At 43.7% G+C, this 16,355-nt stretch overlaps 1 protein-coding gene across 1 annotated transcript; it reads left to right on the top strand.

The window, feature by feature from the left end:
* The first annotated feature begins 13,970 nt into the window (after nt 1-13,970).
* LOC134846792 (chromobox protein homolog 1-like) lies at nt 13,971-14,540 on the top strand. The gene has a single exon (XM_063864183.1). The coding sequence runs from the start codon at nt 13,971-13,973 to the stop codon at nt 14,538-14,540; it is 570 nt and encodes a 189-aa protein (XP_063720253.1).
* Nucleotides 14,541-16,355: the final 1,815 nt, after the last annotated feature.

Here is a 16,355-nt window from a genome sequence, read left to right as displayed (position 1 = left end):
CCATATTCGGTACTGTTACCCAGGCCAGGATTCCTTGCCAAGTCAAAACCCCTTACTCCTCCATCCACATTCCAAGACAACCATCTGGTCTGTTCTTGGTTTGATATTCCCTCGGTGGTGTAGCCGACCATCAAGACAGCCTCCGTCGCAGACTCCCTGCATTCACCCTGGTCTTCCAACTGGAGGATGGCATTCAGCATTACCGCCATTCTCTCGTCTATTTGGGTATAATCCAGGTCCCTCAGGCGTCTGTACAGCTCATCAAGAGTAGGCTTCTTCAGGGCCGCGGGCATGGATTTCCAGAATCTGTCTGCCATTCTTGTGACTTCGGGAAATATTCAAGTATGTATTAACCAGCTCAAGAATTACCTTACCGACTCAAGTATTACCCAACTCAAGAATTCTCTAGAAATGTTCCCTTGCAAATACTTGCTGTAGGTGTCGATTATCGCGAGTTCAATCAAGATTTCTCTTTCTGTCTCTCGCTTGAGTATAGTTGGACTTTCAACTTTGTTTTTCAAACTTGATCTGAAAACAGAAACCACATTAAGACTTAACATGTCATGCTCCTAACCTAGAAACCCCCTTTTTACCAGTATGGTTAAAATTTTATCATTTTCATTCTACTTAAAACAATTCAATTGGAATTTCCTTAAAAGCATGCAGATTCATTTTATGTTTTAGCACCGTTAATTCTTCTAAAATTCAATTGTCATGCCAATCGCGTCCTAAGATCCCTTTACCTGTGCCGCACCCCAGTACCTAACTCAAGACTCCTCCCTTACGCCCAACTCGAGACCCCGTGTCCCCAACTCAGGCGATGCTCAAGTAGTATTTCTTGTGAAGATACACCATTATCTCAGTTTCCGCGAAGACTACGTGCAGGATAGCGTACAATTCCCTTGAGCTCAGTTTGCCCCTGTTTGGGTCATACACCGGCATCGAGACCTCCGTTATTCCTCTTTCAATCATGAAGTCTCGTAGTCTTGTTAGTGCCAACATCACGTGTTCGGGATTGATTGTGTTCCTGTCATTGACCCTCGTCACTAGGAAGCACAGATATTTGCCCGGGACTTGTGCTACTGATGGTGGAAGCGCTGCCATCCCTCCCAGTCCTGGTCTCTTTCTGAACAGAAACTCTACGTTCTGGTACTCTCTTTTGAAGTCAGCTTCCAATCTTGATTTGAAACTCATGTCCGCCGTGATGCAGATCGCGCTAGTCCTGTTTGACAGGATGAAGTCGCTATCCGTTATCATGATGTTTTCCGAGTACTCATTGGGTATTTCAAATTTCGTTTTGAAATTCCGACCTATGTCAGGCTCTGGCTCTTCTTCTTCCAGTTCCAATTCGCTTGTTTCTCTCACTTCCTTGAGCTTCTTTATCATCAAATTTTCGGTGTGGGTAAGTCCTACCCCCACTCCCCGGACAAAAATATTTATCGACGTCCCCGTCGATGTTGTCGGGTCTGAATTGTCCTGAGGAATGTCCAGTGGCCTGTCTGTTGCCGTCCATCCGAAAAGAGGGTCCTCTGTCTTTATGTAATTTGCCGCTGATACATCGACTGGTTGAATGCTTTGTCCTTCGCGGCTCTTGTCTTTGACATCGCGCATCCACTCTAGTATCCTCAAGTTCGTATTCTCCCTCCTTTCTATCTCACTCTGTTCGAGATCCGTCTCCAGTTCCGGCGTCGAGTAGTCTTCCTGCGGATAGTGTCCACCATCGTCAATGACCTGCCATTCCTCTTCGGCTTCCAGTTCGCCTGCACTCAGTAGTTCCTCGCCCAATTTGTCTGGCTGTATCTTATCGATCAAGAAGTCATCCCCGTACCTGTTGTACCTCATGCCGGTGCGTTTACGATTGCCAGTCCTGGTTCCCGGTGGTATTGGTCGATCTGGCTCCATCCACTTTGGCACCTCATCTTGCTCCGGGTCGTTCCAGTCTTCTTCTACAAATGATCCTGCTTCAGACTCCACTCCTATCTTTTCATTGTCGTCCAAACTCAAGTTCTCATTACCATCATTTTTCTCTCTGGTGCCTTTTTCATTCACTTCACACGCTGGCTCTACCACCAGGTACTCAAGACCCTCCATGTCCTTCGGTATGCACCAGTCCTCCGGGGACGGGACGTGAGGCTTCAGATTTTCATAATGTGCTGCTCGCCCAGTACTCAAGCGATAGAACCGTCCTTGTTGATGAACTTCCGTTATCATGAATGGTCCCCTCCACTTCTTGAGTAGTTTCTTTGTTCCCTTGGGCGGTATGACATTTTGGAAGACCCACACGTATTGGCCCACTTCATATGGCTTCGCTTGTAATATTTTTTCGTCATATTTTCTGCGTTGCCTCATTTGCGCTTGCGCCGCGTTCCTCCTGCATAGCTCGTTTAACTCCTGTTGTCTTTTGATCGCTTCTTTCACGTATGCCTGAGGCGACGTCCTTTTCCCTTCGTATTCCGGGTAAAAGAATGTCAGAGGCATTGCTCTCTCCCTGCCCGTCAACATCATGAAGGGACTGATGCCCGTCGTTGAGTGCTGTGTACTGTTGTAGGCCCCTACTACCTGTGGCAGGTATTTATACCAGTCCGTCATGTATCTTGAGCAGTACACCCTTAACATGTTTACCAGTGTCCTGTTCAGTCTCTCTACCAATCCGTTGGTCTGTGGATGGTAGGTTGTCGAGTGTGCTTGAGCAATGTGCGATCTCTTCATCAATTCTTTTGTCAAGTCCCCCACAAAAGCTTTGCCGTTGTCCGACTGGAAAGTCATTGGACAACCATACCGCGATATCCAATGCGTTATCAGACGATCACATGTCTCCTCGGCCGAGGCTGTCTGACACGGAACCGCTTCCGCCAACTTTGTGAAGTGATCGATTATAACCAGTATCTGGTTATATCTCGACTCCGTCATGCAGATTTTCTGATGGTCTATCTGCACCACTTCATTGAACTCTGAGCTCTCGACGGACTTGAGGGGAAACTTCATCTTCCTTGGGTCTTTTACCTAGAGGCATGCCAGGCAGGCATTCACCCATCTCTCGCAAGCTTTTCTCAATCATGGCAAATCAAATCTGTGAAGTATCCTTTGTTGTACTTTATCTATCCCCTGGTGTCCCATCTGGTCGTGCAATCTGAAAAGCACCTCCGTTTGATACAGCTGTGGCAGTATGATGAGGTTGTGTTTGTGTATTATCTTTTCCTCATCTTTCCTCTTGCATGCTACCACCCCATCAGCTGTGTGATAGAGTAAGTCTTTCTTTTCTTTGTAGAACTGGCTCAAGATCTTGTAGCTGTCTTCCTCAAGTTCCCCCTTCTCCATGACCCCCGACTTGATCCATTTGGAGAGGTTACTTGTCATTTTGTCATTCTTTTGGGCTCTTATTAGGTCTGACAGCCTGTATCTCGCCTTGACATGCTCCTTTAGTGCCATGATCTGTCCATTCATCTCACCAGGGTTGTGGATGTCATCACTCAGCTTCACGTATATCATCCTTTTCACGATTTTCATATCATCTTCTGGCACCAGATTCGTTCTGACGTTTGAGTTGCATGATAGTTCCCTGAATGGCTTCCTTGAAACCGCAATTTTCTCAAGTTCCTCATCACCTCGTAGCTCCTGTATGTCTAGATTGTACGTTCCTGAAGATGGATTCGTCTGTAACTCCCTGTCGTGGTGCCTTGTCTTCTCTTCCGCCAATATCATGCACAGACTGTCTTGGTTTTCGCTGCTCTCATCCGAGTCTTCATCCCATTCTTCACGCTCCCCGGACAATTTTCCCTCTCCGGTTTCTTCTTCCGTGAACATGGAACACTCCCCGGACTCTTGACCTAGTCCCAGGTGTTCAGTATCTTCTTTGAACGTCACTTTCTTTTTCCTAGCCTTGGTCTGCTCCAGAATGTTTTCGGGGATTTTGTCAACTAGTGACCGCACGACATCTTTGCTGTCAGTGACGCTTCCTCTTGAGGAGTCGGTATTGTTCACTGTTTCTTTTCTCCGAAGTATAGTGACTTCCGGTTCCTCTTGACCCTTCTCTTGGATCACGGGCTTCTCATCTGATAGTTTCTCGAGCAACCTCAATAAGTCATCATCTATCTGTGCAGTTCCTGCTTCTACCTGGTTAAGATCATAGCCTTTTGCCTTGAGCGTCTCCCTCACGATCTTCGACTTTAGTATGATTTCTATTGAAATCCTTTTGCTCTTCTTCAAGATGGTCTTCTCTGGAGGTTCTTTAGGTAATTCAGGATGATCTTCTATCGGCTTGCCTGATTTGTCCAGCCATCTCGTGAGTGGAAGACTGTCGTATGTTTCCTTGTCCATGAAGGAGAAGCCGTCTTTGATTTCAGGTCTGTCTGCCTCTCTTTGCTCTTGTCTCTCATAGAACTCCGTCTTCTTACTCAAGTTGTCGGCATTCTGATGTTTATCTCGTGTTCTATGCTCAATTATCATGTTGTACCCATCCAGTCGAACTATCCACCTCCCAATGTAACTTTGGTCCATTGAGTACGTTTTTAGCCAGCTCAGTGCTCGATTGTCGACTCGCAACTTGAATGGCTCACTGCCCAGGTATGCCCTGTATTTCTCGACAAAGGTAACCACCGCGAACATCTCTGCTTTTGGTGCTCCGTACTTCATTTCCGTGTCACTCAGGACTTTGCTCCCGTACGCTATTGGTCTCAAGACTGTCTTCCCATTCCATTCTTGTTCTTGGTGGAGAATCCCAGAAATCGCGACTACCGACGCATCCGTGTCCAGCACGTACATCCCTTTCTCAGTCGGCATACCCAGTACTGGTGCCTCACATAGCTCTTTCTTTATTCTCTGGAATGACTCTTCTGCTGCGTTGTTCCACGTGAACTTCTTGCCCTTGTGTCTCATTAATTGTTGCATCGGGTATACCTTGTCTGCATAGCCTTTGATGAACTCTCTATAATAGTTAGCGGAACCCAGGAAGCTCATCAACTGGTGCTCTGTCTTCGGTGATTTCCAGGTCAGGACTGCTTCCACGGCGTCCGTATCAGGTCTGATGCCGTGCTTGTCTACCATCCTGCCCAAGTATTTTATTGAGTCCTTGAGTATCTCGCACTTTGATGGTTTACACTTTAGCCCCGACCTCTTCATGCATGCAAACACTTCGTCAAGTCTCTCAATGTGGTCTTCCAGTGTTGGCGTCGCTATTACCACGTCATCCACGTAGCACATTACCAGGTTGCCATACTTCTTCGTCACGCCTATCAGCGCGTGTGCCATCAACCGCTGAAACGTGGCTGTGGCATTGCAAAGTCCAAACGGCATCCGTTTCCATTGAAACAGACCCAACTCGCAGGCAAACCCTGTCTTGTCCCTGTCTTGCTTCCTTAGTGGCACCTGCCAAAAGGCCGAGCCTAAATCAAGAGTCGTAAAAAGTTTTGCATCACCTAACTTCGAGAGGCTCTCATCAATCCTAGGTATGGGATAGGCATCCTTCACCGTGACGGAGTTCAGGTATCGAAAATCACAACAAAACCTCAACCGGTCGCCTTTCTTTTTGGCCATCACTACTCCACACGCCCACGGTGACTTGGATGGTTCTATCATGTCATACTCTAGTAACGTCTCGATTTCTTTTCTACACGCGTCCGGTTTGTGTGGGGTCATGCGCCTCGCCCCCTCCCTGTGTGGTACCGCGTTTTCCTCAAGTTCTATTTCATGCTCAACGAAATTACAACACCCGATATCCGCCTTATGCCTCGAAAAAACTTCCTCGTTCCGCTCTAGTACGTCCTTGATGGCTTCGAGCTGTTCATCTTTCAGTTTGCCCCTCAAATGTTCAATCTCCGGCAGGACCGTTTTTTCATTTTGCATTTCATCTAGTGTGGGTCGCTCTGGAAAGTTCGAACAGCTCGACAGCCCATCATCCGTTTCTGACTTAAGTGATTTAATAAGACCTGAAGAATCTTTTATTTTCTGCAATCGTCTCAAGATACAAATTTTGTCCCTATGATTGGGACAATCAACAACTTCATTTTGTTTTGAGTTCTCGATCGTTTCATATCGAGTTTTAACCGGTAAAGCATATCCCAGTTTCCTCCCTCTCTGTATCGTGACCGGTATATCAAGGGTATTCAACAAGACACTGACGCAGAGGCCGCTCTTCGTTATCGAGAAGGATCTTCCTTAAACAGCAGCACTTTGACTATTAGGATTCGGAACTACACACACTTGCTTGTTGTCACTTAGTTCATTGTAATTTTTCATCCTTAAGCCTACGATTGCCGCTTCATTCGCTTTTAGCCTCACCCTCCTACTCAAGAATACCGGTGCTTTGTTTTCATTTGCCATTATTAAATTTACCGGTTTGATTGCGTACCTCCTATCCGGGTTCCGTATCCTGAACATTGCGTTATTTAGATCAATCGTTACGTCGAAATTCCTGATGAAGTCTCTGCCCAAAATGAATTGGTCAGATTCATCTAGGTTTTCTACCACGATAAAGCTCATCCACAGGTTACGTTCCCCCAAGTTGAGGGCTATTATCGGCGTCCTGCCCAGCACCCGAGGGGCCCCTTTGTTTGCTGCTGACAGCCGTATTCTCGAGTCTATCAAATCACCTTTGTCAAAGCCCATCCGTTCCCAAGTTTCGATTGGTATTACGCTCAAGACTGCTCCCGTATCAAGTAACCCACGTAGTTGAGTCTTTTTGCCACTTATGTCTAGCACGTGCCCTGTCACATCTGCCTCTGTCCCGATGTGCATCGCATCTTCTTCAAGCATAGCGCAGTGTCCAATCGATCTCACTTTCAACTCTTCTTTCCCTACGTAGATTTGCCCAATTAGGTCTTCGTCACATGTTATCATTGTCTTGGTATAGATGTTTATTCCATCTATATTTAGCATCACCTCGTGTGGACCATAAGCTTCAGTATACCTGTTGTCAACACGTACCGACTTGCTGCCCCTCTCGTGAGTAGTGCTCTCAGCGCTCTAGAAGTCGTTTGTGGGCTTATACAACTCAAGTAATCTGCGTACACGTCAATATGCATTATTGTCTGGTCGCTCGGTTCGCTCAAGTTCCTGGTTACCTCGTGGCCGCCCACTGTGATTATCGACATTATTCTAGCCCCGATTTTCGATATGCCGAATGGCTTTCCCGTCACCATTTTTACAGTGTTACAATTCCCGGTCTTTGTTGAGCCTGGTACAGCCTCTGGTGTTGGGTTTGATCCGGTTAATGCTTCGTTGAAATTCTGTCTTTCGACCTCCAGTTTTAGTCGTTGCTCTATTTCTTTCGCAGCCAGATCCTGTTTCACTTTGGCAATTGCTTCCGTCGCCGCTTTCTCATAGTTTATCTCTAGAGAGTTCCCGGCCGTGGACTCTATCGCACCATTAACATGTGTTACAGCTTTCACTGTTTTTGTCGGCAATTCCGAGCTTGGTGCTCCTAAGTTCCTAGACTCAAACTCGTTTTGTCTATTCCGCTGATTCTGCACTGCCGCTAATGCCAATTTATGTTTGGGGTGACTCTGGTCCTTGACCGCTTCCCAGAACAAGGGACAATCCATTCTGAAGTGCCCCTCCTGGTTACAGAAGAAGCATCTTGCGCCTATCTTGATGATTAAGCCACTATAGTACTCAAGTTCCTCCATCTAGCTCATGTCCTCCTCATCTGGTGCATATCCTAGACTCTTCATGCCTTGTTTGTATGTTGTGCAGTCAGCCACGTGGTGATCCGCCGACCCGCAGTTCGCGCATGATCTGCGCTTGTCCATGTCATCTCTAGGCTTGTACCATGACGACCTCTGGGGTTGACTTCCCCCTTGCGTGTTCCTGTTTTCTGAATATGAGTATTTCTTGGGTTTCATCAGCATGTATTCCCTTGATTTCTGTCTCATTTCTTCTGGGGTCGGTGCGCTGTCTTTCGACAATGTGTAGTATGTCGCTAACATTGTTCTTAAGTCATCACTTTTACCCCATCAATGAACTTCGAGGCAATGCTAAAGTTTCTTCTGTTTGTCGACTCCTCCGGGTCACTCCTTCTTCTCAAGCTCTCGAGGTCATCTAGGAACCGATCAATTGACTCGTCGTCCCTCTGCCTTCTCTTTTCAAATCGCATCATCGCTTGGTGACCCTTCATGCCTGATCCAAATCGATTCAGCAATATTTCGAAGATTTTGTCCGCGGTATCGCGTTCTTCTTCTTTCTTTGCAACCACGCATTTCAATGCCGTGCCCTCCAGGTTGCTGAGTATGGCTGTGCATGCTTGCCTTTCATCCTTTAAGTTATCTTGTTCTAGATGTAATCTCATCACTTCCACCCACGTGTCAATGCATCCATCTGAGTCGTCTTTGAATTCTTTTGGCTTCTTGAAAGTTTTTCTTGATTTTCCGTCTCTCCTATCGCTCGAGTTAGTGTTCCTCGTGGCGAAGACCTCTAGAGTCCTGTTCATCATCTCCCAAGTGCTTGCCCACGTCATGGCATCCGGACCTGCGTTGCTGCTAGCTGTTGAGTCCCCCGGACCACTCGTTGTGTTTGATGTCCCATTTTTCATGATTGTTTTAGCAGGCGTTGGTGCTATGCTTACCGCATCCCGGTTTAAAGGCAACGGTGTCGATTGCCGTTTGTTCCTTTGTGGTTCCACAAAATCCACTCTGGTGCCTTGCGTGCGATCCGCTGCCGGTCTTTCTTGTGAGGTAGAATTTCTCAAGATTGCATCCAACTTCGCCTGTATTGCACACGAACTTTCGGCCTGATTCCTGTTCATTGTGTCCATTCTCTTTTCCAGGCTACCTAATTGGCTGTTGACATCATCATATCGGTTTTTCAACTGTTGCATATCTCTTTTGATGTTCTTATCTCGTTCTTCATTGGTGGCATCTACCTTGTCCGACATCTGCTGGAGTCTCTCGTCTGTCGCCTTAGCCAGGTTGAAATAACTATCCAGATACTCGTGTTTGTTGTATTTCAACTCTTTCCTTATTAAGTCCCTATCTTCCTCACTGTACTTTAGTTGTTTGTCGATCTGATTTAGTTTTGTCATCAGGTCGCCAAGCTCAAGAGTAGCTGTTTCATGATCAGCCGTTGTCTTGTTTTCGGCTGTCGCTTCCGTTTTGGCTTGTTCTTCCTTTAGGTCAGATTCTGTGGTCTTCGCGCTCACTGTCCCAAATGTTCGTGCTCTTTCAGTTTTTGATTCTTCGGCCGTGTTGTCCTTCGATTTCATTCCAACCATCATCGCCAACTTTTCTGTAAAAGATGTTTTCTTTACTTGAGAGTCGTCTTTCACCGTTTCTCGGGTATTGCCTGTTGTGTCTTCCAACGCGTCTATCGGCGAAAACTCCACGGTTTTTGGATTTTGATCTTCCATATGGGGCATCGGTGTGGATTCCGTGGTCTTCTTCTCCACTTCATCTACGCTCTGGTCTGGTGTCTCTAGATCAATTTCAATTGTGGGCTCCACCTGTTTGTCTTTAGCACCTTCTCGCGCCTTGTTCTCGGTACTACTCCTCGTGCTGACCATGCTAACTGAAAAGTTATCTTTCGTTTTGCCTGGGCCCATTGATGTCGTTCCGCGCAGCGACGAGTTATATTTCGTGTTTGATCCGCTTGACCTTTTTTCGAGCACCGGTACCCTACTCCGTCTCATTATTTCTATTTACAATTGCTCTTATTTACAATTTTATTATATACACAATCCTATTCTACGAATAAAATCTTTTGTGGAAAAGAATTCTTAAAAGGAAATATACAACGTGATAAAAACCTTTCTTGAAACTTTCTTTATTTGTGGTCTCAACCGTACCGGGTTCCGACTAGTGTTGTTCTGTTTTAAATCTGTCTCAAAGCACTGATTGTAACTTTACTTCAATTTTTATACCGTCCTAAGACTTCCAGTTACCGTCCCTACTCTTCTTTGTACCGTCCCAGGTTTTTTCCCACTGTCCCAAGACTGTTCGGTACTGTCCCAGTACTTTCCGTCAGTGTCCCAAGACCCTTGTCCCAGGACCACTGTCCCAAGGATGTCCCAAGAGTACTGCCCCAAGGTCAGTGTCCCAAGGCTAGTGTCCCAAGACCACTGTCCCAAGACTACTGCCCCAAGGCTAGTGTCCCAAGACTACTGTCCCAAGGCTAGTGTCCCAAGGCTAGTGTCCCAAGGCCAGTGTCCCAAGACCACTGTCCCAAGACTACTGTCCCAAGGCTAGTGTCCCAAGACTACTGTCCCAAGACCACTGTCCCAAGGCTAGTGTCCCAAGACTACTGTCCCAAGGCTAGTGTCCCAAGGCTAGTGTCCCAAGACCACTGTCCCAAGGCTAGTGTCCCAAGACTACTGTCCCAAGACCAGTGTCCCAAGACCACTGTCCCAAGACTACTGTCCCAAGGTTAGTGTCCCAAGACTACTGTCCCAAGACCACTGTCCCAAGGCTAGTGTCCCAAGACTACTGTCCCAAGGCTAGTGTCCCAAGGCTAGTGTCCCAAGACCACTGTCCCAAGACCACTGTCCCAAGACCACTGTCCCAAGACCACTGTCCCAAGACCACTGTCCCAAGGCTAGTGTCCCAAGACCACTGTCCCAAGACTGCTCTGGTCCAGGACTGCACTGTCCCAAGACTGTTGACAAGTGTCTGAGCGGTGGGACCTCTTTCTTCCTCGTTATGGGGACTTCTTGATTCACTGTACCTTGTACCACCACTCAAGCTCTAGTAAAAATTTTCCCAAAAACCCTCTCTTAGTGGCCAAATGCTGACCCCCCTTTTTTAGTTACCTCTTTTTCAATGTTCCAAGCAACTTGAAACCAAAACCTGTGCGCAGGTATCTTGTGATCACCTGTTCGTATAAAAGCCAAACACAAATCTTTACCAAAATGCAACAAAATCTAAGCAAGAAAAAGTAATAAAAACAGAAAGATGAATCCACCTAAAATTCAAAGGTGACAAATGTCTACCTTCTATCGAAAAAATGTCTGGTACCTAATTGCCACGCGTTTCCTTCCCCCCTGCTAGCGATCTTATGGGGTATCACAAAAACTGTCTATGTCCGTTCCCCCCTACCGATCCGACCAGGGTACCTACCTTAACCTAATTCCAATTTTGGATATCCGCTTCCTATGACCAACGCGTGTAAATGACTAATGTAACTAAATCAACGATGTCGACTAATTAGTTACTCTAATTTCCCCCCTTTTTACAATTTACAACCGCCAACCTCTAACCTAACCAGCCCCCCTTCTAACCTCCCCCTTTTTAGCCCCCCTTCTTAAGCCTAAAATTACCTTAAGCGCCGGGTGCTAAACCTCTCAAGAGAAAGCCGTAGACCTGTCTCCAGGCCTGCTCAAGTAAAAACGTTCCTCAAAACCGTGGGATATCGCTTATCCAATTTTACACTTATTTCCTATAATGTAATGTGAATTTTAACGATACCCGTTCTACCCAACTTGAGAACTCGAGAACTGCCAAATCCTTCTTGGCTACTTTCCCACTCGACTGGTCACCTCTTCCAGTCCAGTCTCCTATTGGTTCAGCTCAAGTGCTCCTGAACCACTTTCCCACTCGGCTGGTCACCTCTTCCAGTCAAGTCTCCTATTGGTTCAGCTCAAGTGCTCCTGAACCACTTTCCCACTCGGCTGGTCACCTCTTCCAGTCAAGTCTCCTATTGGTTCAGCTCAAGTGCTCCTGAACCACTTTCCCACTCGGCTGGTCACCTCTTCCAGTCAAGTCTCCTTGTTGTCCAGCTAAGTTCCAAGCTATCTAAAAACCCTTGACAACGCCCCACACTCGGGCACTTTATTGAGGTTACTGGGTCAAATTGCTAGGTTGATCGAAACCTTCGAACTTGTAAAACAGTATGGGTATACTATTTAATTAATATAAAGGTTTGATCCAACTGATCTGGTGTCAAAGTCACTGTCTTTTTTCGTTTTATGGTTTTTGTTCCTTTTTCTATTCTTTTTTGGTTTTTGTTTTGCTTTTTGTCTTTTTGCTCGTGTTTTTGTCCCCCTAGTTGCGCCCCTTTACTCGGTTAGCTAAGCCTCGTTCGGAGAGCGTACCAGAAAGTTTTCTCGAGTTTTCTTAAAAAGCTATCACGGTACAACCAGAAGGTTTGCACGTTCCTGTCGAACCGCACCGCCGGTACTCTAGAATGGGCATTCAGCCCGAAGCTGTCTCAAGTGGGTTCGACTCCGTAGTCTTGATGTCGTAAACACCCAGGAGCGCCATAAAAACACTGTGTAACATTCGTCTACTGTAGTCACACATGAGGCTTAAGAAAAATAGGCCCTATAACCATTGGCTCAAGAGTCAGGGACACTATCTCTTGTGTTTTTCTACCTCAAATCAGTCGGAGCCAAATCGGTTCGCTTGTGACATGAGACTACGACCCGTTACAGCTTAAAGGCTACTACCAAAATATCCCCCCACTCTAGAAATAATAACGTCCCCATACTTAGGTCTCTAGATACCCAAAATACATGAACGCCGTTAAAAACCGGGTCGGAACAATCCGTTAAGTTACTTTTTATTAGACAGTGGAACTTTGATCCATTTCAGATGGATCAACCTAAAACTCGCCTTACCTCAACATAACAATTATAAAACACGCTCTAGAAATTTAAATTGGTACTCACATTGTAGCACGCTCAAGAATTGGGAGTAATTAAGTCGGTAAGCAACTCAAGAATTAAATAGTGTAACTAAATGAGTTTAATGTTTGCCAGTTTCAACAACAGGAATAAGTTTGTACTCTAGAATGCAGTTTTATGTGGACCATTGGGACACTCAAGCTGTCCACCTTTCCACCGAAGGTTCACTCTGGTCCAGTTCGAATGTTTGACCAGTTGGATAATTATCCAGTTCTCAGGAACACTCTGTCTTCTATTTCAAATAGGACAGCTCTACTCTAGATTATTATTGTCTCGGAAATTGCGAATGGCAATTTCCTACTGATTTATCTTGCAACTTTCCCGCGATTGTCACTCGATTGTTCTCACTTCTCTTTTTTGACTTTCAGTTATCGCGAGAAAATCGTGCATGACAGGCTCCATTCGAATTTTTGAAAAATTAAATTTCACTCCAAAATCAAGTGTTTTTTGCTTCTCTCAAGGTCAAACTTCAAAATATGACCGACTGGCACAGTTCTTTATTATTATCTCGGAAATTGCGAATAGCAATTTCCCGCTGTTTTTCTGTCACTTTTTCGCTATTGTCCAATTCGATTGTTCTGATTTTTTTAAATTATGTTTTCAGTTGTCGCGAGAAAACTGAGCATGACAGGCTCCATTCGAATTTTTGAAAAATTAAATTCCACTCCAAAACCACATATCTCGTGTTCCTCAAGGTCAAACTTCCAAATATGACCGACTGGCACATAGTAATGTAAACTTATTTTCACTTAGTTTCATTAATGTCTGATATACACTTGCACATTTGAAACTAATTTTGTTTTGCAATTTAATTGTTTTTTTTTTCATTGACTGGTTGTAGAAAAAAAAAATTGACCGCTTGTTTTTCCGAAATAAGATTAGATGAACGTAGTTCAGGTTCTCATATAGATCGTGATGGTGTTTTCAACTCTACCACTTTTTAACTATTTTGTAGATTTGTATTTTTTTGATCAGTCGTGTCGGCTAGCCCATTTTTTTTGATCGGACTTAACTTATCATGGATAACTTCATTTAAGGAAAAACAGTAACTCCATTTGTCATTTTTTACATCCTATGCATTTAGCGACTCAGTTGTTGCTTTTTTTGCAAGAGTTATTTATAAGGTTAGAAGTTCAATCGGTTTCTAGTTTAAAAAGTGGTATTTCCCGCACAAAGCTGTTCTTACTTTGATTGTACTATAATAAGGAAATCAAACTCCCTTGGTTATCTGCCTCAAAGTCGTTGTTAGATTATGATAATTGTTTTTTATTTTCCTTATTGTTTTTAATCTCCAGCAGTTTTATACCTTTTCAGACTAAATCTGTTGTTGCTGAGCGTTGTTTTTGAGCCAAGCAGTATTTTTATAATGTCGGTTACTATGAGAAGTTCTACTCGAAAGTTGCCACCTACCCAATTCGAGCCCGGAAAGAATCAGAAGTACATTGTGGAAGGTGTGCACGGGTTAGAAAGGCACGGAAAGGGAAAACAGTCCAAATTGTGGGTTCTCGTCAAATGGGAGGGCGGAAAAGAGATGAACTGGGTCGAGCACTCGCGATTGGACTGTGATGATTTAATAGCTGAGTATGTTGCAATGCAGTATCTCTTATACTTGCAAGAAAATAAGAGCAGTAAAACCGGAATGAAGAATGTTTCGAATGAGGATGACTGGGCTGGTGACGAGACCAATCCGTTTGAGTTTGGAGCTGAGTATGGTTTTGACCGTTGTCTTTCTGTTGCGAGAATCATAGGAGCTACAGAAGTTGAAGGCAGAGGCGCGTTTTTCCTTGTTAAATGGAACACCCCTGATGAAAGAATATTGTTAGATGTCGTATCTAGAGACGAGGCAAATAAACAAATACCCCAGAATGTGATCAAATTCTACCAAGAAAGGATTCAATGGAATCGAATGGTGTTTTCCGACTCGGAAGACGAGTAGGCTACGGATTTCCATAATGAAAAAATTGTTCGCTCTGTTTGAGATAGTTTTACAGTTCCTGATAATTTTAATCCTTTGAATTTTGTGAAGCTGAACCAACTTTCATTCTTATTATTTTTCATTTTTTACTATTTAATTTTTTTTCTGCCGATGTGTTTTCAATTAAAATTAATGGCTTTGTTCGGATTAAAGTTTTTCGGTTTGTTCTGCATAACTTCATAAAACCTACGAAAAAAACGCTTCAAAAATGGAGCGCCGATTTTTTTTTCCTATTGACAGAACAGGATAAATTTTAGATACTTTGAAAAAATATTTATTTGGGCCCTATCGAAATGTGTGATAATAGATAATCTACTTTTCATGAGCGGTTTTTATCGCAAATGGCAATTTATTGTGTATTAGTGAAACAAACTTAAATTTTTCGCGTGCTTTAGATTTTTCGCTCTCGAAATGAGGCTTACAAAGCTGACTAGTTTCCAAAAAACCACGACCAGCTTCAAACAATTTTCACTGTGGACGGTATAATAGGCCAAGAAGAGTTTCTTTGGAATTTTCAAGTTAAAATTAATGAAATCAGTTATAGCATCAGACAAGTGGCAGAACAGCGGCTTAGCGACTTATTTTAACACCGATAAGCGACTTATTTTAACACCGATAAGCGACTTAGCAGTATCAATTAAAATTGCTAAATCCCTGCCCATGCAGTTCAGTTGTAAGTTGGCAGAACAATTGCAGTTATCCAAAGAGCACCTTGGTCAAAAAATTCTTGAAAAGTCAAACCGAGTTTGAATGCAGATTTCATTCGTGGAGTTGCAAGTCTTCTAGTCTTATAATTAATATTGGTCTTGATGATTATTATTTTTTTTTCAGGAATTGTTTTATAATTAATCACCCTCGAGACAAAAACTGTTGGTTCGATAATCCATTGCTAATTTTTTTGGATTCACCTTAAACAAGGTTGTTAATACTGAATTCTGCCTCATTTAATGGGAGAAATTTCAACGTCCAATTTTTAAAATTATTTTATTAAGTGTAGATGAACGTAGTTCAGACTCTTCTAGGCCGTGGTGACTTTTTTTTTCGTTTTTTTTTGTTTGCTTTTAGTTCAGTGAGTTTCCTTGTTAAAGGGAACACAAACTCCACTATCGAACAGCAAAAGTGAAAAGGTCACAAAAAATATGATCGACTTCTAGTTTCGAAAGGGGAATTTAATTATCGAATTTTGAAACGAACAAAATTCAACTTTTGATCCAGTTTTCTCAAATTAAGCTAATTTATCAAAAATGTATCAATCACAAATTGTTCTTCAACTTCGAAGAGCTTTAAAGCCGTCCATTTTTTTGAAGTACTTTTTTTCTGTTTACTTGCCTTCTTTGACTCTTTTCCTACTGTTTGTTGGCTATGTTTAATTTTCTCGCTGTTTTTGCTGTGACGTGGAGTTCAGGTGGGTATTTTTAAATCCAAGAAAAAAATTTTGGAGCTCTATTTTGAAAAAAAAATATCATGAGTAATGTCAGAATTTTGCACAGCGGTCATGGAAAAAGCGCATGGCAATCCTGTTATAAAGTGTTTGTTTTAATCCAACGTTTTTGTTTTTAACCGTTTGTAATCAACAAAGAAGTTGTTTTTTTTTTTTAAAAAGTTGTTTTTAAGATCAATACAAGAACATGCACGTCACATGCACGAAGATTAAAAAAAATTCATTGCAGAAATTCGCTGAGTTATCTGGTAAACAAGGATTTGGAGTTTGAATTGCTGCTTTAGCTATCATGGGCCCTCTTTTTCATTCGAAATTACAGGTTTCCGTGATCATTT

The sequence above is a fragment of the Symsagittifera roscoffensis genome, chromosome 5 (assembly GCF_963678635.1).
Source record: "Symsagittifera roscoffensis chromosome 5, txSymRosc1.1, whole genome shotgun sequence".
NCBI lineage: Eukaryota > Metazoa > Xenacoelomorpha > Acoela > Convolutidae > Symsagittifera > Symsagittifera roscoffensis.
The sequence above is the reverse complement of the archived record's forward strand: the minus strand, read 5'-3'. Positions and strand labels throughout refer to the sequence as shown.

Excerpts from the sequence above, each read along its gene's own strand:
- LOC134846792 (XM_063864183.1), top strand. The coding sequence starts at position 13,971 with ATGTCGGTTACTATGAGAAGTTCTACTCGAAAGTTGCCACCTACCCAA.